The sequence below is a fragment of the Dermacentor albipictus genome, chromosome 2 (genome assembly GCF_038994185.2).
Source record: "Dermacentor albipictus isolate Rhodes 1998 colony chromosome 2, USDA_Dalb.pri_finalv2, whole genome shotgun sequence".
Lineage (NCBI taxonomy): Eukaryota > Metazoa > Arthropoda > Arachnida > Ixodida > Ixodidae > Dermacentor > Dermacentor albipictus.
The window spans coordinates 206,518,600-206,544,331 of record NC_091822.1 but is presented as its reverse complement, the minus strand read 5'-3'; the positions used below and the strand labels follow the sequence as shown (position 1 = coordinate 206,544,331).

The 25,732-nt window shown below is 49.6% G+C and overlaps 1 protein-coding gene across 4 annotated transcripts in view; it reads left to right on the top strand.

Moving 5' to 3' along the window:
• The window catches only part of LOC135903402 (neprilysin-1-like), a 553,033-nt gene that overhangs the window by 440,034 nt on the left and 87,267 nt on the right, over window positions 1–25,732 (top strand). For all 4 annotated transcript variants that reach the window (XR_011512359.1, XR_011512358.1, XM_065433718.1 and 1 more), the window contains exon 19: window positions 2,652–2,756. Coding sequence is in view for 2 of the 4 variants with exons in the window: in XM_065433718.1 (XP_065289790.1) it covers window positions 2,652–2,756 (105 nt within the window). In the remaining 2 variants the exon portion in view is untranslated. The remainder of the gene's footprint in view (window positions 1–2,651; window positions 2,757–25,732) is intronic.

Sequence of the window (25,732 nt, the reverse complement as noted above, 5' to 3'; positions counted from 1 at the left end):
GCTGAGGCCCGCAGCCTGACCGATCCTTTTAAGATGGTGTAATATCTGGTGCAAGCAAGGCAGCACAACCACTTTTCTTTGTCCGCCCTGTTGTGTTGCCCCGTTTCAGCTGGCGTCACTGCGCTTCCTTGGCAAACACCCTGCCACCTAAATTAGCGCGTGCCCAGGATATCCTGATGACACAAAGCGATCGACCTGCCAGCAGAAGCTGTGCGGTGCCTTGTGTGCACATGATTTGTCGATTGCATTCCGAAAACAATGCGAAGCAATACTCATTGTTACCAGTTTAATGTGCGCCAATGTGAACGAGAGCAGTTGCTTGTTGCCTCTGGGCTCGTATGACCAGCAGACATGCCTTTGGCCATAGTTTTAAGAAATGTGATTGGTTCATTTTCCAGCGTCTAATGGGCTAAAATCAAGGGCTTCAGGCACTCGCGAAAAACAGCATGAGTCATCTGCACATTTGAATCGTAGTCAGAATCTTTACAATCTAAAAACACCAAGTAATCATGTACGCATCGAAAGGTCTTCACAGCGGATAGAGCAACGAGAGAGGAAAGCAGCATAAGAAGCTAAGCGCAAGTGGCGCTATGCAGGAGCCTATGCAGATCCCATTTGTCTGAATGAAAATATCATCGTTCCAAGTAACGAAAGTCGATTTCCCGAGCTGAAGAAAACTACCCGATGTCGTACCCATTGCATTCTGAAAGCGCACAGTTCCATGCTTGTCACTTGCATTTTCATTGCAGACCATTAATTCATTATATTAGAGGGAGTAGAATAAGTCTCTAATGTCAACAGAAAAACATCTGAGGCCTTTTTTAAAGTTGCCCTTAAGGAACCTAATCACGTGGTCCGAGTTGGTAATTAAAGAAAGGGTCGCCGACAGGAAGAACGTTTAGCTTAGCTAGTAGAAAGCTGGAAACCGCGCTCTGTCAGCTGCCTTTCTCAGACACTATAACAAGAATCGGACAACCAACTTTGTAGGTCTTAGCGCTAAAAATCATTGTGAGAGACAAACCGTCATTCTTATCAATCAGCTAGTGCATCCATATTAAGTTCCTGGCATCAGCGTAGTGCCGTTTTTTTTTTACCTTAGCAAGTGAAACGTTGTCATTCCTCGTGAAATTTGCGTTAATTGCCTCGAAAGCTTTTGACCTGTACGCCTTAGCAGGGAGTGCAGAAAGGCTGCCTTCTTTATCCGCAGGAACTAGACACAACGAATTAATGCGAAGGTAAGCGATAGCCTTAGAAATTACGAATTCACTACCCCGTTGTCTAGGCTGCCTAATGACATCGACACCGTCCGAGATACATCGGTCACACACAGAGTCCGTAGCATTATCACTAATCTTTCTCATCATGGCGAGTAGCTCAGGTTCCCACTTCTTAGCTTCGACTGCAAACTTTGGCCCCTGGGACAGGACACTGCACACATCGTCAGGTAGAACGACATCTCCGAGAGTGTGTACATAGCTGTGCTTCCCGGGCGGCCTCGGTGATAGGCATGCACGAAGCCTTGGTAGGGTTTGTTGCTAACACAGAACGTGACGTCACTACATTGCATACATACATACATACATACATACATACATACATACATACATACATACATACATACATACATACATACATACATACATACATACATACATACATACATACATACATACATACATACATACATACATACATACATACATACATACATACATACATATAAAGAGGGCCCGCCTAGTAAGGTATTTCTTGTGTGTTGTGACAGTGCTATGGGAAGGCCACGTATAGTGAGGACTCCTGAAGGGCAGCGCGCATACCAGGAGCGGCGAAGAGAACAGAGACAACAATGTGACCAACGGCGTCATGGTCGTGCCACGGATGAACATCGTGTCCAGGACGCTCAGCGACCAGCGCGGCAGGCTGATGATTAATGTTGTGAAGCCGAAAACGCGGCCAAGCGACGAAGGTACAATGTAATCAATCGTTTAAATGGGGCAATTTCTAAATTTAAGAAGAAATTTATCGGCACAGTATTTAGATATAGTTGCTCCGTGAGTGATCGACTGAAGTTTCAGGTTAAGTGTATTTCGCCTGTCTCTGATCCACTCTTTGTAAGTGCACGAAGTAGCGAAGCAAACAAAGTCTAAAGTCGTTAAAACGTTCTTAGCTAGTAATTAGGTAAAGTGCTTGAGAATGTCGCCATGTGAGTACTTTCAAGCCACGTCGCAATGGGTATTGGTTCTATATAAGTGTCGTTTACGGCTTCGCTGTCCAACCACCTTCACAGCGTGGATTGTAGCCCAAGTTTCTTTTTCTTTATCATTTTTTCTTGAGCGTGCGTTTAAGACCCCAGATGGTAGCCTCCACTGCTTAATAGCCCCTGTGTTTCTTTTTTTTTAAACTTTGTCAGCGAACTTACGCAGCATAAGGCTGGCGTTTTAGTTACGCACATAGTTTCTTCCTTCAATACAGATAGCCACTTAAAGTCCTACGACAGTACAGGAATAGTATAACGCTTTGCGTCTATAGCTTTTCCCCATTTCTGACTCACATTGATCACACAAGTTGCAAGCAACATTCGCTTGTTGCAAACGGCCAACATACTTTCATATGTGTCACTTTACAGCAGTGCCCATCCATCCCTTGCGCAGGCATACCGCACGTTCATGGCCCGCTACGAGGGCGAGTCTGAGTTCAGCTCGTTGCCCCGGGTCCGCTTCTCTCAGAACCAGCTCTTCTTCCTCTACTTCGCCAAGGTATTTCGTGTGATATTGATGTGGTCATCCTGTTCGAACAGAAGCCAATTAATTAAACATGCTCAACTAATTGCACTTTACACTTACTGGACAATAAGACGAAAGTTGCAGCGATGTACAGAGCGCGTTTTCATACAAGGTCGGGGCCATGGCGGCCGCATTTCAATGGAGGCGAAATGCGAAAACATGCGTGTACTTAGGTTAGGTGCACTGTAAAGAATGTACCCCAGGTGGTCCAAATTATTCCCGAGTCCTCCACTGCGGCGTGCCTCATAGTCAGGTCGTGGTTTTGGCACGTAAAACCGCATATTTCTTCCTCGCAGGCTCGGAAACCACGGTACGCCGCGTCTGTGGGCGAAGAAGTACAAAAACCAACTCACTTGCAAGAACTGACAATAATTAGGGGAGGGACGCAAATTTATACACACCCACACGAAGTACACAGGACGATCGTCACTGCCAATTGTATCATTAGACCTAGAAATTTGCTTGTATGTATTGCACACACAATCTCGAGGGCATTCGCTGAACCGCATTAGGAAACAGATAATGTTTTTTTTCCGATTTTCATGCCACATATTTTAATAACGCTTCCTCGCCGATACACGGTTACATCTATCGCCATTTTCTTTATGGGATAGTGTTTTAAAATATTTCTCGCAATTTTTTATTGCTATCCCCAAAAATCTCTATATCTGAGAAGCACGGCTCACATCTGCAGGAAACACAATGCGCGTGCAAGTTGGCACCCTTTCGATTCTCACTACTAGCGCACGGAAGTGATTCTCTAGTTGAACGCTGGCACTGGCTCCGTCTTCGATGACCGATTTGACAGTGTCTTTTGACTCAAATCGCAGTTTCGTTGTTACTAGTGTATTTGTGAAGGCGCTAGGAATCGCCCGATACCCAACTTTCAACGTAAGGCAAGTTTTTCGCCGTTTTCTGGAACTTGTTCGCCGTCGTCGGTGCGGTGGTGTGCTAAGCCTAGGCTTGCTTCGTGGCCGCCGGGATTGGGCCTGACCCCGGCGTGGAACCATACGACATGGCGTCCGAGATGGAGACGGCCACGTCTCCGACGACATCGAGCCCTGGCTCCGGCCAGATGTCCGTCGAGGTGCAAGGGCAAGAGATTTCTCCTGAGGAGTTCCACACTGGGATCGGCTGGTGGCAAGTGGGCCAGCGCATAACAGCCCCGGCGAGCGAGGGCTCCGCCGCTCGCCAGTCGAGGCCTAAAACAAGAGACCACGTCAACAGAAAAGTGATCGCAACGACAACAAGGGCAGCGAGAATGCCAGACGTGCTGCCGAGAGAGGACACCAAAGTGATCGTGAGGCCGCGGGGAGGCCTAAACATCGCAAGAACGCAGACTGGGATCGTTGCCTCGGCCATCATGGCTGCGGCGAGGGTTTCGAGAGAAGACGGTGCGGCGGATACCTTCTGCCCCAACCTACACCAGAATATCATGGTGGTGAGTACCCCCGATAAGGGGCGTGCTTTGACCTATGCCAAGATTCAGGCCATCCGAATCGGGGACAAGATACACGAAGTAGGCGCGTACCAAACCACACCATATGGCACGGTCAAGGGGATCATTCGAGGCATTCCCATTGAAGATACTCCGGCGGATATTGACCGGAACGTTGTTAACTCAAGAAATCCATTAGCAAGAGGGGCGCAAAGAATTGGCAATACGACTACCGTAATTGTAGCTTTTGAAGGCCAAAAGGTTCCAAATTATGTATGTTATGGCCCTGTATTAACGAGGTGCAGTCTGTACCGCAAGCATTTCGATGTCTGCAAACAGTGCGGCAAAATAGGCCACAGAAGAGACGTTTGTCCTAACCCCCATATGAAAGTGTGCTTCGATTGTGGGGTCAATAACCCTGTCGATGACCACGAGTGTACGCCTAAATGCAAACTATGTGGGGGACAACACCCAACGGCCGATAGAGAATGCAAGAACAAATACAAAACTCCCTACGTAGTAACGAAAAGGCAGTGGGAGCGCAAGATGGCGGAAGAGCGCGTACAGCAACAACTAGCATCCGGAGAGTTTCCACCGTTGATGACGTCAGCAGGAGTGAGCGGCACAGCTGGTCGCCACGAGTCACGCTCGCGCGGGAACAACAGCGAAAGTCAAAACCGAAGCATGAGCCGCCACCGCCGATCCCAATCCAAAGACAGAGTAGCCTGGGCAGACGTAGTAAAGTCGGGGGTAGCCAAGAAAGAGCAGCAGCAACAGCAGCAGCAGCAGCGACAGCAGCAGCAGTCACCGCCATTTCGAGGTGGTGGAGGGAAATTTAAAGACGAAAGTGAGGCAATGAAGGCGCTAAGAGAAGCAAACGAGGCGTTGCGGAAGAAGAACACTGAACTAGAGGCGACAGTCAATAAGCTCAGCAAGGAAATGGCAGAGATCAAGAGAATGATGACGGTCCAGCTACAACAGCAGCACGCACAGCCTTTATCGCCACAACCACAGCAGATGGCAATGACCGAGGATGAACCCGAAGTAGCGGTGAACCCGAGGACAGAGAACGCGGCCTCGGCGGGTCCGGCACCCAAGAGAAGAGCAATTGAAAATCTTAAAGAGCGGAGACTCAGCGATAGGGTAGACAACCTTGAAGATAGGCTCACCCACTTTGAAGAGTATATTCGCACGACATTCACCAAGACAATTACCGACCGTTTCATAGCAATTGAACAGACGTGCCAGCAATTAACGACGACAGTACAGAATTTGGCAACGCAAATGGCTAACTTTCAGCAAACATGGATAGGACATCAACCACCGCAACCACAACAGCAGTGAAAGGCCTCCTGGTCTGGCATTGGAATTGCAACGGTTTTGCTGGGAAAAAGGCTGCACTTCAGCAACACTTAGAACAAGTATCAAGAAAGCCAGATATTATCATGTTGCAAGAGACCCTCATTGAGGAAGTAAAGCTCTCAGGTTACCGGTCCCACGCCAGCCCACCAAGCTTCCGGACCGCGGCCGGCAGTAGCGGCAGGGGAGTTTGCACCTTGGTGAGGAAAGGCATCACGTACGTCGAGCACGAGTTATTGAGCAAAAGCCCAATCGAGCACACCATGGTAGAGGTGGTTACCGGGAAAAAGCAGAAGGAAAGCTCTTTTCTGGTAAACGTGTACAGTAGCCCCTCACACGGAAAGCAGAAATTCAAAGCACTGTTACACAAAGCGTGCAACGTCGCGGGGCCCGACAACACGCTGGTAATCTGCGGGGACTTCAACGCGCCGAATCAAGCCTGGGGTTACCCCAAAACATTGGCAAAGGGCAGGGACCTAATGCAAGATCTAATTCTAAAGACTAAATCTAATTACCGACCCAGCATACCCTACAAGAATCGGCAACTCGATCACCCGAGACACAACGCCCGATCTCACTTTCGTCAGGAGTAATGGCGGTGGTATGGCGGACTTCGAATGGCGCAACACGGGCCACGAATTGGGAAGTGACAATTACATTGTGGAGGTCGCTGTCCCGCTTGGTGGTACCGACGAAGTTGGCAGAAGCCTTCGGAAACATAGAATTACTGACTGGGACGTGTTTCGGGGATTGTTACCCGAGGAGCAAACCGAAATTACGGACATTGAGAAGTGGTCCACCGAGATTGTAAACAAGGTAGAAAAGGCCACCAAGGAAGTCGAGACGGACGAGCGTGTCCACAGGGTCGACAGCCGCCTCGCCCACCTCATCGAAGCCAAGCAGTCCATCCTGTCAAGGTGGAAGACGCAGAGGACAAACAGAAAGCTACGCAAGAAGGTCGCCGAACTCAACCGCGAGATCGAGTCCCACAGCCGAGTGCTATGCACACAGCAATGGAATGAGGTTTGTAACGCAGCGGACGGCCAGATGCACTGCGGCAAGACGTGAAGTATGCTGAGGCATCTTTTGGATGCGACCACGACCAAGTCTCACCAGCACCACAACTTGGCCAAGATCATCCACAGGGCGCTGACCGAGCACGGGGAAGACGAAGTGAAGAAACGCCTCGACGACAAGTACCTCCCGGTCACTCCCACAGACACGCACCCGGACTACCTAGGCGAAGCAAACGAGTGGCTAATAATAATAATAATATTTGGGGTTTTACGTGCCAAAACCACTTTCTGATTATGAGGCACGCCGTAGTGGAGGACTCCGGAAATTTTGACCACCTGGGGTTCTTTAACGTGCACCTAAATCTAAGCACACGGGTGTTTTCGCATTTCGCCCCCACCGAAATGCGGCCGCCGTGGCCGGGATTCGATCCCGCGACCTCGTGCTCAGCAGCCCAACACCATAGCCACTGAGCAACCACGGCGGGTAACGAGTGGCTAGATCGAGACATTGAAGTATGGGAAGTACGGGTTGCCCTGCACGATCTCAACAGCAACTCCGCCGCTGGTCCCGACCGCGTTACGAACAGAGCGCTGAAAAATCTAAACGAAGCGGCGATAGAGAACCTCACGGCATACTTCAACACTTGCTGGCGAGCCGGATCATTACCTCGGCAGTGGAAAGCAGCCAAGACCATCTTGATTCCCAAGCCGGGCAAGCCACCCAACATTGAGAACCTCCGGCCGATCTCGCTTACGTCCTGTGTGGGCAAAGCGTTGGAGCATGTACTCATGAACAGGTGGCAGAGGTACCTGGAAGATTCGGGGCTCTACCCAAACACCATCATCGGGTTCCGCAAGAAGCTCGGAACTCAGGACGCCATGATACAACTGAAAAATGACATCCTCGATGACACTACCAACACGAAAGACAAGCGAGCCATCTTTGGTTTGGACCTGCAGAGCGCTTTTGACAAAGTAAGACACTCTGCGATTCTGGCCCAGGTGTCACGGCTAAACATGGGCAAGAGAACTTATGCGTACATCAAGGATTTTTTGACGGAGCGGACTACTGAAATCATCGCCGGTGACCTGCGGCTCCAAAAGAAGAAGCTCGGCAGTGTCGGGACCCCCCAGGGCTCAGTCATCTCGCCATTGCTTTTCAACCTTGTAATGATAGGGGTGGCCGAGCGCCTCTCACGAGTCGCGCGGGTCCGACACACCATCTATGCCGACGACATAACGCTCTGGGTCCCAGGAGGAAGCGACGGACACATCGAGAATACATTGCAAGAGGCGGTTGACGCTATCGAGGAGCAGCTGGACGGGTCTGGGCTCGTCTGCTCCCCAAGCAAGTCTGAGCTGTTGGTGGTTCCTCCGAAAAGGACAGCTAGGAAGACGAAAGGCAACGAGCCTACGAGAGAGCAAGACACAATAAAGATCAAGACGAGCGGTGGTCACATGATCCCGGCTGTCGAGAAGATCCGAGTGCTGGGGATGCTGATTGAGCGCAAACGAGTCAACGGCGAGACGGTCAACCGTCTGGCGGCCAAAGTCACCACGGCCATCCGCCTCATTAAGAGGGTGTCGCACAGAACAGCAGGCATGAAGGAAGAAAGCCTCACCCGGCTAGTGGAATCCTTCGCTATAAGCCACATTAGATACGTTGCTGCTTTCCACAACTGGAGGCAGTGCGAACGCAATAAGATAAATGCGCTCATACGCAAAGCGTACAAGGCTGCACTCGGACTTCTCGACTGCACAAGCACCGACAAGTTCCTGGCCTTGGGAGTGCATAACACCCTGGAGGAAATCGCCGAGGCGCAGAGGACCGCTCAGCTCGCGCGGCTATCAGAAACAAGAACGGGCAGACAAGTGCTGCGTGACCTAGGCCTGGGACCAAAGGAACTGGGACCCGAAAATACAGAGGTGCCTGTACCGGACGCAATTAGTAGACGGCTACGGGTATGTCCGGTGCCAAGAAATATGAACCCTGAGTTCCACAAAGAGCGGCGGGCCGCGAGGGCCAAGGCGCTCATCGATCTCCATGCCAAAGACAGGGGTGCCGTGTTTGTGGACGCGGCAGAGTATCCCCATGACAGAAAGGCATTCGCCGCTGCAGTCGTCGGGGCATCGACCGGTGCAACTAGAACAGCGGCGAGTGTGCGGACTCGAGGGGCGCATCAAGCCGAGGAGGTGGCCATTGCTTTGGCCATCGCCGACCCCGAGTGCACGACTGTGCTCTGTGATTCTAGGACGGCAGTGAAAAATTACGCCAGAGCAAGGGTGTGTGGTGAAGCCGCGCGTGTGCTGCGTGTGGTCGATCTCGCGAGTGAAAGTCGGTGTGTGGTGATAAAGTGGTTTCCGGCCCACATGGGCAGTGATGTGTCGGATCGCGGCAACGCTAACCACAACGAGACGGCGAACGCGGCGGCGCGAGGACTAAGCAACCGCGCCGCTGCTACTACAGCCGACCCGTCGTGGTGGTGGGAAACCAAGGACAAAATGACTTCGTACAATGAAATTGTGAAATGGTACCGACTAGAGCGCAGGACTATGCCGCCACCTCATCCGGGCTTGACCCGTAAGGAGGCGGTTTTATACCGACAACTTCAAACGGGGTCGTTATTCACCCCGGTGCTGATGAGGCACGTGTGTCCAAGTGTTTATGAAAGTGATCTGTGTTGTGTGTGCCGAAAGGAAAGAGCCACTGCAGCTCACATCCTTTGGGACTGTGCTAAGAATCCGCATGAAGCTGCAACACTAACAACGATCCCGCCGCGGCTCGAGGCCGCAACGAGATGCTATGACCAAGATGTTCAAACCCAGGCCGTCCAGCAGATCTCGGCGGCCCTCGAAAGGCAACGACCGAGCGAAACCGGAGGGAGGCTGCCACCCCAAAGGAGGGGCAGGCGCGGTCGACCAAAGGGAATAGTGCGGCCGCGGCCGAAGTAGAGGCGCCACACGCCGCGAAGACGTCATGGCCGCGTCACGGTAACGCCTCCCTAACAGGGGAAGGCTAACCGTTCTGCAGGCGTTCAGAACAAAGTTTCGTCACTCACTCACTAGCGCACGTCTCCTTGCACAGTCATTTACGCATCGGCCACAGCTTGTAATATGTAGGACTTGACACAATGACAGAGGTATACGATATTGTCACGTTGTAGTGACGATGAATCATCATCATCATCAGCTTATTTTATGTCTACTCCGAGACGAAGGCCTCTCCCTGCGATCTGCAATTACCCTTCTCCTGCGCCAACCGATTCCAGCTAGCGCCTGCGAATTTCTTATTTTCATCATCCCACCAAGCCTTCTGCCGTCCTCGACTGCGCTTCCCTTCTCTTGGCACCCATTCTGTAACGCTAATGGTCCACCGGTTATCTAACCTACGCATTACATGACTTGCCCAGCTCCATTTCTTTCTCTAAATGTCAACTAGAATATCGGCTATCCCTGTTTGCTCTCTGATCCACACCGCTATCTTGCTGTCTCTTAACGTTATGCCTAACGTTCTTCTTTCCATCGCTCTTTGCGCGGTCCTCAACTTCATTTCAGGCTTCTTTGTAAGTCTCCAAGTTTCTGTCCCATATGTCAGCACCGGTTGAATGCATTGATTGTACACCTTCTTTTCAATGATAGTGGTAAGATCTTAAGGCAGAAAACTGGGCTAGTTGGTGGTTATTAGAATAAGGGACCTTGCACTAGCCCGTAAAAAAAGACACAGACAGGAACATGAAATAGACACACCGAACGATAGGTAAGCTTCCAGCCAGGATTTGACAATGCCTGCCGAATGCGCTCCAGCCCATTCTTATTCTTCTATAAGTTTCCTTCTGATTATCAGTCTCCCCTGTGAGTAAGTAACCTACGTAAACGTACTCCTTCACAGACTCTGGACACTAACTGGCGATTCTGAACACTTGTTCCTTTGTACGGGTACTATTCATTATCTTTGTGTTCTGCATATTAATCTTCAACCCCCATCTTATACTCTCTCTGTTAAGGTCCCCACTCATTCGTTGTAACTCGCCCCCAGTGTTGCTGAACAGGACAATGTCATCGGCAAACCGAAGGTTGCTGAGGTATTCACCGTCGATCCGTACTCATAAACATTCCCAGTTTAATAGCTTGAATACTTCTTCCAAGCACGCAGTGAATAGCATTGGAGATATTGTGTCTCCTTACATGTCTGATCCCTTTCTTTATAGGTATACTCCTACTTTTCTTGTGTAGCACTAAGGTGGCTGTGAAATCTCTATAAATATTTTCCAGGGTAATTACGTAAGCGGTGTGTACTCCTTGATTACGCAGTGCCTCTATAACTGCTGGTATCTCTACTGAATCAAATGTTTTTTTTTTTTCGTAATCTATGAAAGCCATATAGAGAGGCTGATTGTACTCTGCGAATTTCTCGATTGCCTGATTGATGACATGGATGTGATTCATTGCACAGTATCCCTTCCTGAACCCAGCCTGTTCCCTTGGTTGATTAAAGTCCAGTGTTGCCCTTATTTTGTTGGAAATTGTTTCGGTAAATATTTGATATCATACTGGGAGTAAGCTAATGTGCCGATACTTTTTCAATTCTTTAACGGCTCCCTTTTTGTGGATTAGTATATTGTTTAGGTTCTTCCAGTTTTCTGAGACCCTTGCAGTCAATGACACTTCGTATAAAGAGCCGCCAGTTTTTCAAGCATTGTGTCTTCTCCATCTTTGAATAAATCGACTGTTATTCCATCTTCTCCTGTCGCTCTTCCTCGTTTCATGTCTTGCAAGGCCCTTCTGAGCTCATAGCCAGTTATAGGAGGAGTTCCTGTATCCTGTAAATTACTACTTTGAATGGAGATATCGTGGCTGCTTTGGGTACTGTACAGGTCAGCATAGAATTCTTCAACTCCTTTGCTATATCTTCGAGATGGCTGATGATATTACCCTGTCTATCTTACAGTGCATGAATTTTGGTTTATCCAATGCCTAGTTTCGTTCTCATTGCTTCAGGCTGCGTCCATCTTTTACTGCTTCCTCAGCCTTTCTCACGTTATATATTCAATTATCTCTTATTTTCTTCTTGTTGATTAGTTTTGATAGTTCCACGAATTCTATCTGATGTCTTGAGTTGGACAGTTTCATTCTTTTTCGTTTCATTATCAGGTCCGCTGATACTTGGGAGAGCTAACCTAGTGGTTGCCTTGGTGCCCTACCTCCTACTTCAATAGCTGCTTCTGAAGCCAGCCTAGTTACGGTTTCATTCATTACCTCTATGTCATCGTCATCTCTCTGTTCTAAGGCTGCGTATTTCTTTGAAAATTCCAGCCTGAATTGGATTGCTTTTACCCTTACTGCGCCTAGGTTGGCGTGTATCTTCTTGACCAATTTTACTCTTTCTCTTTTCAAATTGAGGTGAATCCTAGACTTCACTAACCTACGATCACTCAACTTTACCCTCCCCAACACTTCTATATCCTGCACTATGCTGGGATCGGCAGAAAGTATGAAATCAATTTCATTTCTTGTTTCACCATTAGGGCTTTTCCAGGTCCACTTTCTGTTGCTACGCTTCCTGATGAAGGTGTTCATTACTCGCACTTTATTCCTTTCCGAGAATTCTACCAACATCTCTCCTCTAGCGATTCGAGAATCGACGCCGTAGTTGCCAATTGCTTGTTCACCAGCCTGCTTTTTCCCCACTTTTGCATTGAAGTCGCCCATGACTACAGTATACTGAATTTGCGCTTTTTGCATCGCTAATTCAACATCTTCATAAAATTTTTATTTTTTCATCATCGTGACTGGAGGTTGGAGCTAGGTTTTTACTACCTTTATTCTTTAACTCCTATTAAGCATTATTACGGCTACTGCTACCCTCTCATTAATTCTGTAGAATTCGTCAATGTTGCCCGCTATGTCCAAATGGATTAGGAATCCTACCCCGTATTGCTTCTTATCTGGGAGACCTCTGTAGCAGAGGACATGTCCATTATTCAGTATTGTATAAGCCTCACCAGTTCTTTAGCCTCAATAAGGCCGATGATATCCCAAGCAATGTGTGATAGTTCCTCGAAGAGTCCTGCTAAGCAAGCCTCACTCGACAGAGTTCCGCAATTAAAGGTTGACTGGGTCAGTTTCCATTGGCGGCCTCTCCGGATTCAGAGATTCTTAGCACCCTCTGCTGCGTTACAGGTCTGATCGCCGCCTTGGTCACGTGCTCCGCAGGTGCTGGGGAATGAGACCCATGGGTTAATTGTAGAAATCATTCGGGAGGTAGTGGCCGAATACCGGAGCAGGGAAGCCAATTCCTGTTCTTGTGAGGGAGTGTCTTTGTTGAAGCTTAGTGGACCTTCCTAATTTGGTTCTACCTGGATTATTATAGCCCTACCCGCTCTCGGCATCTTTTGCCGGTGTCAGGTGTCACTCCAAGCCCAAACCTGCAGATGTTGTGCACTGGAGATTTCAAGCTCACCATCGTCAAATTAAAAAAAAAACTTATAGAAGAATTCGAACTTTCGACTATGGCAACCGAGCATTAGACATAGCTTAGTCAGATAATACCATAGGCGGCTAGACTACCTTATCACCGACACGTGCAGCCCAGAGGGCCGTACCTGCCTGAAAACTTTGATTTATCCGCAATAGCGGATATAGAACTATTTCTAAACGGTTCTGGCCTTGTAGTTCCAGAATATCACGTGTGCAGGCGGACGTGAACTCGGTTAGGCAAACCATACAGGCGTACCGATGACCTTTCACCGCTGCGAATGCAGTCCGCTATAGCAGAGGACGTGGACATTTGTCAGCGCTATATTAGCTTCACCCGTTCTTCCAACCTCAATAAGGGCGATGATATCCCAAACAATGCCAGAGAGTTTCTCAAAAAGTCTTTCTAGGCTACCTAGCTTTACTCGAGAAGATTCGGGTACTCCGGTGAAGAACACAGTACCAAAACTGTGAATAACGAGACTGTGCCCACAAAAGCTAGTGACACTCAAAGCACGACGATAGCGACCAGCATAGTCGGCGATCTTGGAAAATCTGATCGGCGAATGAGACGTGTCGACTATTTATACATGGCTCAATCAACCTTGTAGCGTAATCTCTGGTGCTCACGTAAGTTCTAGAATGTATATACACCAGTATTCGAGTAGCGCACGGAATATGATTACACGAAGCTCGTCTAGAACATAGGCAATTGCAGATAGAACCATCGATAGCACTCGAAAAACTTCTGACAAGCCTGTTTCACACCAATTTTCATCGCACTGAAAGTGCGATTTCCGTCGCATACGACGAAAATCGCAGTCGCAGTGCGGACCCTTCTTCAGCTGCGACCAACCGGTTTGTCGCAGCGTCACACCTTCCCAGCGACCGCTGCCATTTTCTGTCGAAATTGCGCCCAGAGCTACTTCGTGGTTTGTTTTGGGAAATGACGTCTCGCTCAACAGTGCAATGCATGGAGACGTGGATTGCCAAATACGGTACGTAAGCGAAGGGAGAATAAAGAACTTATACCGCCGCATCCGTTCTCCCATTTCTATGCCATCTTTGACACGATATGTAACAAATGAAGTGGGTTCTCAAGCTTGCTTCGTACACGTTTGCGATTTGTAAATACTACGAGATGTTTGATCACCACGAGACGACATGGCTTTTTGGGGCCGTCACAATTTCCTTTTGTTGAGTAGCCTACAAAAATTGCGCGTACGTAACATTTTAGATAATTACAACCTCGGCAATCCCAAATGGCAAGACAGCAAAGTACCCGAAGTTTCAACATGTGATGAACGCGGGACAGTTTAGTTGCACTGAATTTCGTGAATTTCCCTATGCATGTTGAAAGGTTATCTTACCTCACCTACTTATTAGATTTCACATGCCAAACGTTCAGGCTATCGTAATGAATTTTCTGCGGCAGCATTAACTCCGTGGCTTCAATAAATAGCGTCATCTGTTTTCGAATATTTCATGCACGTTAAGTTGCATTACTTCCATGATGGAGAATGGTCTTTTTTTCCTGCAAGGAAATCGGTAAACCTTAAATATGCGTCGGACTTTGTATCCTTACAGCGTCTGTAATAACCCTTTCTTTGAACAGTAATTAACTATACAGTTAGTAAACATTTTTGGCTTGTAATAGTGGCTCAGTGACAACGCATCCTCTTGCATCTTCATGTAAAACTCGTGCAACAATGCGAAAAGCAGACAACAGCCTCTTCTTATGTAGATGAAACAGCAGAAGACACGTTAAAGACAGTAAGCCAAAACTGTGCAGTGAATCCAGCTGCATCCCTTCCTATGAATCTTTGCATCTTTTAAGTATAAAGGGTTCTTGCACGTTCACATGCTAATCAAGTGCGCAGAAGCATCCATGCCTTACATGTTTCTAAATAAGGTTGTGATCACAGTTATTAGTGTGTAAACCAATGTAACGATATTCTCTGTGATTACTTCCTTTATAAGTAATGAAGTATCATTCTACTTGCAAGAACATTTCACCCTGGGATCTTAAAAAAAATTTCTGCAGTTCAACTATACACAATATGCAGTTTATTCAATAAAAGACCATAAATAGTGTTTTTTTTTTTACTATGGCACACTCATGCCATTCTGCTGCTGACACAAGTTGAGGGGTTGAATTGCCAGCTGTGGCAGTCGCAATTCGACGGGAGTCATAGGGAAAAAAAGCACTTGCATTTAGATTAAGTTCATCATCATTAAACTTAAACCCTTAAACTTCCAAAGGCTGTTGCATAAGGCGGGCAAGCACCCTTCAGACTTTCGCTGCGTTTACCTCGCGCAATTCTTTCCAATATTTGGTGAGGGATGTCAATGGTAGTCGTATGCATGCGACATGTAACATGTTTCGAAACTAAGGCTCCCACAAGAGGAGAGACAACCGAGAGCGTGCTGTAGCCGGATAAAGAAGGGGTGCAGTTGACTTCCTGTAGGAGGATGACATCAGGAGGGCTTGTGGATGTGGCGATATACTGCTGTACGGAACCTCGTTTTTGGCGGAATCCTCTACAATTCCACTGCCACACCACTAGTTGATCTGCGTTACACGGCGCCATCATCATCATCATCATCATGAGAGGAAGCAGGAGGTCGTGCATAGGGATGCGGGCGCCGGGTGCCCACATTTGAGGGTTGCGACCGAGGGCCTTGGTAGGAAAGCCCGCTTTCGGTGTTACGGCTAAGCTGAGGAACTTGCATGCGTGCAAAAGTGCCCTCTATACATGATTTCACTTGCTCCGCAATCCCTCTTCGAAGGTCCTCCATTTGGCGTTCTATTCTGTCCAGAGCCGCCTGCATACTAGTGCTCATGTCTGCCACCAGCGCGTCCATTTGCTTTTGCAGGCGCTCACAGCGCGCCTCCATGTCATGACGTAGGCGGGCTATTTCTATTAGAGGATCGGGAGTTGATAACGAATTGGTAATAGGGGAAGGGATAGAGAGAGATTTACGGGGTGGAGCGAGCTGTGGGGGACCCTCCGCCCGACCTACCTCCCGAGGCGCCTCCATTGTGGTTTTCTTCTCCGGGGTCCGCTGCACCCCTGAAGGGACCAGGGTCACCTTGGCTGGGGCGTTGGTCTGCAGGGCCTTCTTGTAGGGTTGTTGGGAAGATTGGGAAGGAGGGCGCTTCTCCGGGAGTCGCACCGATGCCTCGCAGGATCGAGACCGAGACTTGGAGCGTGTCCGTAACTTGCGACGGGATCTCGAACGGGTCTCCGACCGCACTTGTTTGGTCACCTTGGTTGGGGCGCGTGACGTTCGGGTCTCCGCCGTATCTGTGGTTATGGTCGCGTCGCTGGAGCGTTGGAGTTCACGCTGCTCTTTGTCGAGTGCTTTCCGCACCCAAGCTTTGTTCAGTGTCTGCCTAGCACGCCGCGGGCAGTTTGGATCCGTTGTAAGGTGGGTCCCGTCACAGGATCAGCAGTGTGGGGTGCACGAATGCGACAGGGTGGGGCTGTCAGTCCCGCACGTCGCGCAAATGACCACGTGCGGCGTAAGACAGTAATCAGCCCGATGGCGGAGCTTGTGACACATCTTGAAAACCAGTTGACGGAGTCGATGGGGGTAGCAGCGGAGTTCTGCCCCATAGAAACGCACGTAGCGAGGCACTTTAAGTCCTTCAAATGTTACCAACGCAACGTTGGTTTGACACATGATTCGTGCTTGAAGTATTTGAGTTCCAGGAGCCAAAATTCATCCACTAGCTTGGAAGACAGTGTACCGGGCAAAAGACCAGGAACAATTCCCTTGCATCAGTTGTCTGGGGCCGCAATTTATGTTATGATGGGACAGACCCGCTGACCACGGTTCAGCTCCCCACCTTGTACAGTGCGTCGGCTACGTGTGACTGGGGTGTGCTGATGATCGCCAGGTCCTGCTGAGGTCGCAGTCGAAATATGCTGTCCTGACGATCCTCGGTGGTCAAGCCGGCTGCACTCCATAGAGCACTGGCGAGTTCTGGGCGCGTCCACTTATCGAGACAAAGTCCTCCGTGAGGCCGCAGAATTATCTTTTCATCATGCAAAGGAAGTTGAGGCAGGTTCTGATTCCGACTGCGCTTGCGTAGGGTAAGCTGAGAGGCGTCCGGAATGCTCAAGATGTTCTCGGAGGGTTGCGGCTGAGCGTGCGTTTGACGGATGCGTCGCCTATGTATGACTGTCTTCCAACAGCCACCTGCGTCGTCGTCAGTTTTGTCGTCGTAAATGTTCGGGGCAGCATCTTCCTCCAACCTTTGCCCGGTTGGAATGCCCACCTCTCGTTGTTTGAAGGGTAAATTGGGGACGATGGGATCGGCGGCCAGTCCCACATAATCCACCTCGGGCGTCTTCGTTGTTGCCGAGGAAGGCGCGACGGCGTTCTCCGTCGCCGATTGCGTCTCGTGCACTTTGGAAAATGACGTTGCGGTAGATAAATGCTCAATCGAAACAGAGAGGTGAATTGGCCGCAGGCCCTTTGCACGCCCGTTTAGAACATGGGCCTCGGAAGAGCTGGTCGCTTGGCGCTCTTGGTTCATGGTGTAGAAAACACGCCAAGGAAGCCATGGGCCCGGCAGGAGCAGCCGCGTTGGAACTGCTTCAGAGCTGTAGAGGCCCAGGGAGCGGTAAAAAGTCCGGGGAAAAAGGCGGTCGGTGGGAAACGGCAAGAAAGCCGCTTCCCATATGACTCCCGGCGAAAGCGACCCGGGTAAGGGCGGTCGGGGAAGGGCGCGTCGTCTCGGTGGTTGCGGAGCGCGCCGACGACACGTCCGTTCACTTCGGCTGACTGTTTGGAACCTGGGGTCTTCTAAGATCTCTCTTAAGAGGTGAACAGGGAAAACCTACTCTTCCTCCTCTTATCATTCGCCTCTTTCTCTTTTCCCGTTCTCTTTCTCTTCTTTCCTTTAGTTATTACTGTTCACTACTAAGCATTTTTAGTCATTTGTAATCAATAGTGGACATTAAGAGCCGTCGTTAGACATGAAGGTCATATCCTAGTGATTAGTAGTCATTACAAGTAATTTCAGTGATTATTAGTCATTACTGGTCATTACTAAGCATTTTAGTCATTTCTAATGAATTGTAGTCGTTAGAAGTTGTCGTTAAACATAGTGGTCATTTCATACTATTAAGAACGGCCCGCTGAAGTGCAAGTTTTGCCAGCCAGTTGCGACAGCGGCAGCAACTTTTCTTGGAACGCCACCGTTACGCTATAGCCTCGTCGCCGTTGTGACTGAATGCGATCGGCGGACCAACTATTGATACTGAGCCCGCCACCGCCGACCTGGTCTGCCACAAGCGAGAGAGTGCCCGCGGGAACGTCTACGGAGGCTTCTTCCCACGCGCCGTTCAAGACGCAGGACAATGGACACCACGGCGGCCGCGCTGCGGGGGTCAGCTCCGAGTTCTACGAAGTTCGTGTGACGTCGGTTCCGGACCGCGAACATGTGCGGAAGTGTGACGTATGTAAGCCCTCGCGCAAAGAGGCGACACTTTTCCTCACCTGGGGATCGAGGGAGGACCGAGTGTTTATAAACCGCTGTTGTGCGGTTGCTCAGTGCACTTTCTCTCGCAGTCATGCTAGACTGATGAACTGCAATGTCCTTATGTAGGCACTGTAAATAAACCCATATTCCTCGTTCTCGATGAGAAGCAGTCCTTCCTTTCAACAACCTCCTCAGCGTAGATAAGTTGGACGACGGCATGGGCCAGCTACCTTCTAATTCATGCCCAACTCCAATCTTGACAACTATTTACGAGCGATGGGATTGAGCCCCCAATCCTAACCACTGGATGTCAGCGCTGGGATCGTCCTACAACCCTTACGATACTAATCATAGTCATTAGAAGTCATTTCAGTCACTAATAGTCATTACCGCTCCCTTGTAAGTATTTTTAGTCATTTGTAATCAATTGTGATCATTACAAGCCGTCGTTAGACATATTGGTCATTTCGTAGTCATTACTAGTCATTATTAACCTCTGCCAATTTCTGTTATAACGTTATCTTTCACTAACTGTCACTATCAGCATTTTTAATTCCTTAATTTATCTTTAATCTGTCTTCATATGGCGTGATGACGCTTCGGCGGACACTCCGGCGGTCAAGTCTGCTGACACAAACTTCACCATGAGCCTAGAAAAGCTTTCGCCTTAAAGAAGAAGCTCTAGCACGGGTGCTCCTATCTAAATACATGTAGAGGGAGAATTCGTTTTTCTCGGAACCACTGCACCAAATTTGACGAAGTTTGTTGCCTTTAAAAGAAAAACTTAAAATCTAGTGACTGTTGGTTTCGAATTTTTGATTTATAACCTTAATTTTTTAAATAAAAATTGGCAAAAATCGAGAATTTCAAGAAAAGAAGACTATCAAGTTTACAACTCTGTAACTTAGAAACGAAAAAGGATAATACAATTTGTGGGGTCTGATGTGGGATTCTCACACCGTACTCTTGGGACAAAGGAACGACAACACAGTAATGCAAACAATCACAAGGGCATTTATTGCACCTTTCATACATCAATGCCTGCTAGCCGAGTTGCTATCCACAAAACATGCCGATGGGCGCGCAACAAATCTAGAAGTCCGACACACCGCGTCCTCGCGAGCGAATATGTTCGCCCCATGCTGGATCCCAATGCCTGGTCGTTCGCGTGTATAGTCACGCGAATCGTGGCGCGTTCGAAGGCGGCCACGCGAGGCGGTCTCACAGAAGCCTGGGTCGCCGCGCGCTCGCGGGAGACGTCCCCGCGGCGCGCCGACCCGCCGGGAAAGAGGGGCGCTGCACGCGCGGCACGTCCATGCTGCTAGCTGTCTCCAACCCAAAAGAGCGCCTTGTCTCTCCCGCACCCAGGTAACCCCGCAGCAACGCAACACTAGCGCCATCTCTCGCACTGCGCTTGTACCACTCCAACCGCCGCGTGCGCGGCGAAGCCGCACTACAGGAGACGCGCTATGCGGGAAAAACATCAGGGGAGGCGCGAGGGTCGCGCATCCCCACATCCCCCCAACCTTAAATCACTTCTTATTCCGGCGAAACATGTGACACGGTCTAACATTAACCCGTGCTTCGCGAACAAGGTAGTGCAACAGTGGTCGCGCCGAAGAAATGTCTACACGCTGTCCATAACATGCGAGCCGACTGTCTTTGGGTGCACCGCTGGCGTCCGCCGGTCACAGCAGCAGCTTTGTAGACTCCACGGCACGATTCCAGGCCAGGACTCCGGAGACGACGACGCAGTAGTTGGTACGAGCAAGCGTCGCTCGCGCCGACTCGCCCTGCTGGCGGGAGCCGCAGTAGCTGTCGGTGACCGCCGGCTCTTTTGTCCGTCGCCGAGGGTTGTGAGCTGGATACAGGAGGCCGCCGAAGTCGCCGCGCCGAACTGGCCACAGCATCACCATCGCCCGGGGTGGCTCGATCGTAGTCCGGGGCAGCAGCGCAGACGATGTGCAGGTGACAGCAAGCCAGGGGTGACTCCAATCACGCTGCGTAAACTCAACACACTCGGCAAACACTAAAGTAGTGCAAGGGAGAGGAACTCTGCATGCGTATCGCCCACGTGGTACGATGTTCAACTCGGCTAGCAAAAGATCGGGCAGCTACTCAGATGCTAAGTTCACGTGAACGAAGCTCGCTTCCTTGAGTCGAACGAGTAATTTCAATTCGTGCGAGGCTAAATAGAATGAGGGAAGCAAATTGCAAGGCCTCAACGCCAAGGTCCACCCGGTTGTGTCCCTCCACGTGCGACAGGCAGCTTCGTAAAGCCTTAGGCCTAAAGCGTCGCTACCCTGACAACAACGGGCATCCAAAAACAACACCCACAATGGGCGCAAAACCGGCAGCACGGAGGAGACGTCAGCTCTGTGAGGTGGTCCTACTCCGCTCGGTGCACACAGCATCCGAGTTGACGGCGCCCACCGTCCCAGACGGTGTCGGAGCGCCCGGTGCCAGGCCGCAATACCAGTCAGCCCGTCGTGGCACCCGTGGCCCGCGGCCACCCGGCTCCCAGAGCCGCGACTTCATCACAGTCAAAGAGATAGAAGAAGCTACACTGTAAACGAAAATAAACCCACCTGGGAGTTTTTAAGAGGTGATGTGCCCTAAAACCTCCCCTCCTCAAATATTTACTCCGATGTATGGGAGCAAAACAGCGCCATCCCCTCGTTTCACTCCGCTGGCTAGCTGCGGGAGTATTAAGGCGACATGACGCGATTTTACTCCGCTTAAAAATCTTGTTCTCCCGTGAAACTCCGACAGGGAGTTTTAAAACCTCCCCTCCGCCGATACAGGTTTGTCACGTGGCGCTTCCCATGAGGCTGTGCGCCTCGCCAGCGACCGGGCGCGTTCGGCGGAGCGGGCAGTGCTCATGGCTGACGGTTTGTTTACGTCTGTGAAGTGTCGTTCCGTGACAGCGTTTCGTCAATTTGTTTCCCGTATTTCCTTCCAGAAAGTGTTAAAGGCATGCCTGAAGCTCACTGTATCTCAGCATCAAGTACATTAGCTGTGATCGCTTTGCTGACAACAATGATTGCAAGAACCACGTTTTCAAGTGCGGAAAAAGGCTTAGGTATACTTCGAAGCTGCTCACTGGCTCGTGATGTCGGCTCACATTCTGGCTGTGTTTTCGTGCTCCCTCACCCTGTCTTGTGTTCTTCAGTACGTGAAATGCGACTTCTATGTCCTTTTGAGTACATGCTGACAACGTCCAGTGTAGTGTTTGAAAGGACCGCGTAGCAATGGCAACAGTAGCCACTGTTCGAGCGACGACATCCGTGCTAGTCGCGCATGAATGGCGTAACCCAAGTTGGTTGCGGTGCTGTGTTGCCAGTGATAAAGACCGGAGTGCAAGCAACTGTTTTTATGTATCTGTGAACGGATATCCTCGCCCGAAGAAAAACGGTAGGACATAAGTATGCGTACTGAAAATAAAGCTTCTCATTGAGCGATGTGAATCGCATTGTTATCGCGCATATATGTTTTGGTCACGTCGTTGCTTCCGATATTGCATTAACATTACGCTCTATCCGAGACACTGATTTAGATGCATGCCTGCTAGCTCCAAGTTTAGGGATTCACTCGACAGATCAGCGATGTAGCTCCTTTTCGCAACCGAGACAGATTGCTCAGACGCAGAGCAAGTAGTGCGGGGTATAAAATGTATGACTGCGCATTTCTCGGTCTTATGTCGGCTGCTGTGGGTCATGCTCAAACGTAATAATTTCTTGCTACGCTACCACTATATCGCAAAAATTTAATTTTGCTGTGCAACATATGCACTTACATTTTTCTTGCTTACTGTAACTTACGCACTACTTTTTGGCCGCGAACGCCGGCAGTGTGCGAAGTCGCTTCAGCACTCACAGAATGGCATGATAATTTTGAAAAATTACGGCATTAACTTTTTTTCTCTCACTATTTTGAATTAACAGTTTTGTGTTGCTTAAGGTATTCTGTTAATTTCAGAGAGACAGATCTCGTATGAACGAGCATGTGAGTCGTAATTCTGAAAACAGCACAGCTGCTCCCTAGGCGGTTTCGAGGCACACAATATCCTGGCTATATATACTGGCACCGTTGCTTCTTGAGTATCGCGTGTACGTGTGATGTCTTTGAAATTTCTGCATTGGGCGTTTCTGAAATGTTTATGTATGTCATGATATATGTGCTCTCATTGACTTGTTCCGTCGAAATCGACGCGGTCTCGTGTGCATATTTCGAAATTTGACCAGTAGCCTCTGCATGTCAACATGTTCGCGCAAACTCACGCGATGGCTCTTTTTATACTCCCATTGCACCTCGAAAAAACTCCGTCAATAGCAAAGCAAAAAATAAAGAAAAGACAGAAAAAACTCTCATAATTCCACGCAAAAATTCCGCTCGTACGGAGTAAAAATTCTACTCCGATCATACGGAGCAAAAAAAACTCCGAACCGGGGGGTCGCTAGAGGACAAGCAGTATACTCCCACCTCGGAGTTATTTCCGTTTACAGTGTATTTACATAAGAAATTCGGACCACCCACGAGGCTTCCGTACTCACTCGCTTCAGGCTTGGCAATGCTCCGCGGGCGCTGAGCCTCGCTCTCCCAGGATGCAGACCACGTGGCTCTCGTACCGACGAATGCCATTAAAAAAAGAAAACCACGGTGGAAGACACCGTGAAGAAAAGACGCGAAAAGGCTTAGCATGTTGACATGTTCAAACACACTACAGCCACCGTCACCTCGCTCAAGAAAGCACGCCGCCGACGCTAGCGATCAAAATTCACGCTAGGCCTACGCTTCGGTTCAAACAAAGGTCTCGAACGAAGCAACACTTAAAATTATCGTCCGATGCCCCAAGAGGTCCACGTTGGGCAGCCAGATGTGGGGTCTGATGTGGGATTCTCACACCGTACTCTTGGGACAAAGAAACGACAACACAGTAGTGCAAACAATCACAAGGGCATTTATTGCACCTTTCATACATCAATGCCTGCTAGCCGAGTTGCTATCCACAAAACATGCTCATGGGCGCGCGACAAATCTAGAAGTCCGACACACCGCGTCCTCGCGAGCGAATATGTTCGCCCCATGCTGGATCCCAACGCCTAGTCGTTCGCGTGTATAGTCACGCGAATCGTGGCGCGTTCGAAGGCGGCCACGCAAGGCGGTCTCGCAGAAGCCTGGGTCGCCGCGCGCTCGCGGGAGACGTCCCCGCGGCGCGCTGACTCGCCGGGAAAGAGGGGCGCTGCACGCGCGGCACGTCCATGCTGCTAGCTGTCTCCAACCCAAAAGAGCGCCTTGTCTCTCCCGCACCCAGGTAACCCCGCAGCAGCGCAACACTAGCGCCATCTCTCGCACTGCGCTTGTACCACTCCAACCGCCGCGTGCGCGGCGAAGCCGCACTACAGGAGACGCGCTATGCGGGAAAAACATCAGGGGAGGCGCGAGGGTCGCGCATCCCCACAAATTCTATGAATTGCATATAATAGTACATCTAAAGCGGAAAAAATCGATATGCTATACACGAATCTAAAAAAAAATAGTATTATGGAAATACAGCTTTTACGTCACCTTTGTAAACAACGTAACAAATTCACGTAAGATATAAAATGACATATCAAATTTGTCCGCTTTCAATTTTCTAATGGATGCCGTTTACAGAACTGCGATATCTGTTTTTGATGCAGAGTTATGAATTTGTAAACGTCGTTCTTCTATTTTTGTCGAACGTCCGAATTTTTGAAAATTCTTTTAACAAAATCCAGGACCTAAATCGAAATTCTGCTACCAACAGTCACTAGAATTTAACTCTCTATCCCAAATGCAACAAATTTCATTAAAATCGGTCCAATCGTTATCTCAGAAAAACGTTCTTGCGTTTTACATGTATTTGAATAGGCCGCGTCGGAGTTGGGCCCGAGCTAAAGCTTCCTCTTAAGAATTGCAATATTGCTCGGAAGTGGCGCATACCCATGGTGAGAACAGCAGCTAAAATGATGTAGATCGAAACAGATGGCAATCTGGCGAAGCCACGGCCTCTGACTAACGTGCACACAAGTGGAGAGGCGCATGAGTGGTGTCAAGTATGTCAAGTGGAGGCGACTCACCTGCGAACGGGCATTGATTGTTGTTATGACTGACATGAATGTATGCGTGGGGAATGTGTACAAGTGCGCAGTCACGGTACAGTACAAGTGCGCAGACGCTGAACTAGCTGCCACTGCGGTACTTATAACATTGACAGCGCACTTTCTTTAACATGAACCTAAAAAGAAATATTTCACATAATCAGCTTGATGTAGCACTTGTCGGGCCGCACAATCTTTGCAGTACAGTATTGACACGTGGACTTTTACGGGTGAGCGCTACTCACCGTCTAACGAATTTTACCGCTCAGCGCGGGACGCGCCCGCTTGTATCGGAAGTTTCTCGAATCCCATCGATGGTTCTGTTGTCACCGAAGCTTGTTTAATCTGGTTGCATGTACGAGGCGAATTGTGCACACGTTTCTGGAAGACACGCGGGCACCACTCCACTCAGGAACCTTCGATGACTCGTGTACAAAAGCCGACGCACTTGACCGACAGATCAAATTTTTGACGATCGCCGGCTGTGTTCACCGCTGTCGTTCTTCCTTGAGTGTAGCCTGTTTTTGAGGGCACAGGTTCACCCAATAAAACGCTAGTTTCATCGCTCACAGTTTTGCTGCTTTCTTCACCGTCGCTAGCGCGAGACATCTGGCGGAGGCGCTTTTCGTTCATGTACCGGACGCACCCGACAAGCCGTGATCCAAGCCCGGACCGCAAAGGCAACGCCGGCTACAACATTTGCCACCGGAGCACGGAGTTCTACCCGAGACGACCAAAAAGATCGTGGCCGCCAAGACAGCCCCAATGTCAGCCGCAGCGTCCGCCATCATTCTGCAACAGCCCAGGGAGCCCCCGACCTTCCGCGGACCATCGTTTCAGGACCCGGAAAACTGGCTGGAAACACACGAAAGGGTCGCTGCTTTCAACAACTGGAACTCCGACGATAAGCTGCAGCATGTGCACTTCGCCTTAGAAGACGGCGCCAGGACGTGGCTTGAGAACCGGGAATTGACCCTGACTACTTGGGACCTGTTCCGCAACGGCTTCCTGCAGACCTTCACGAGCGTCCTGCGAAAACAGCG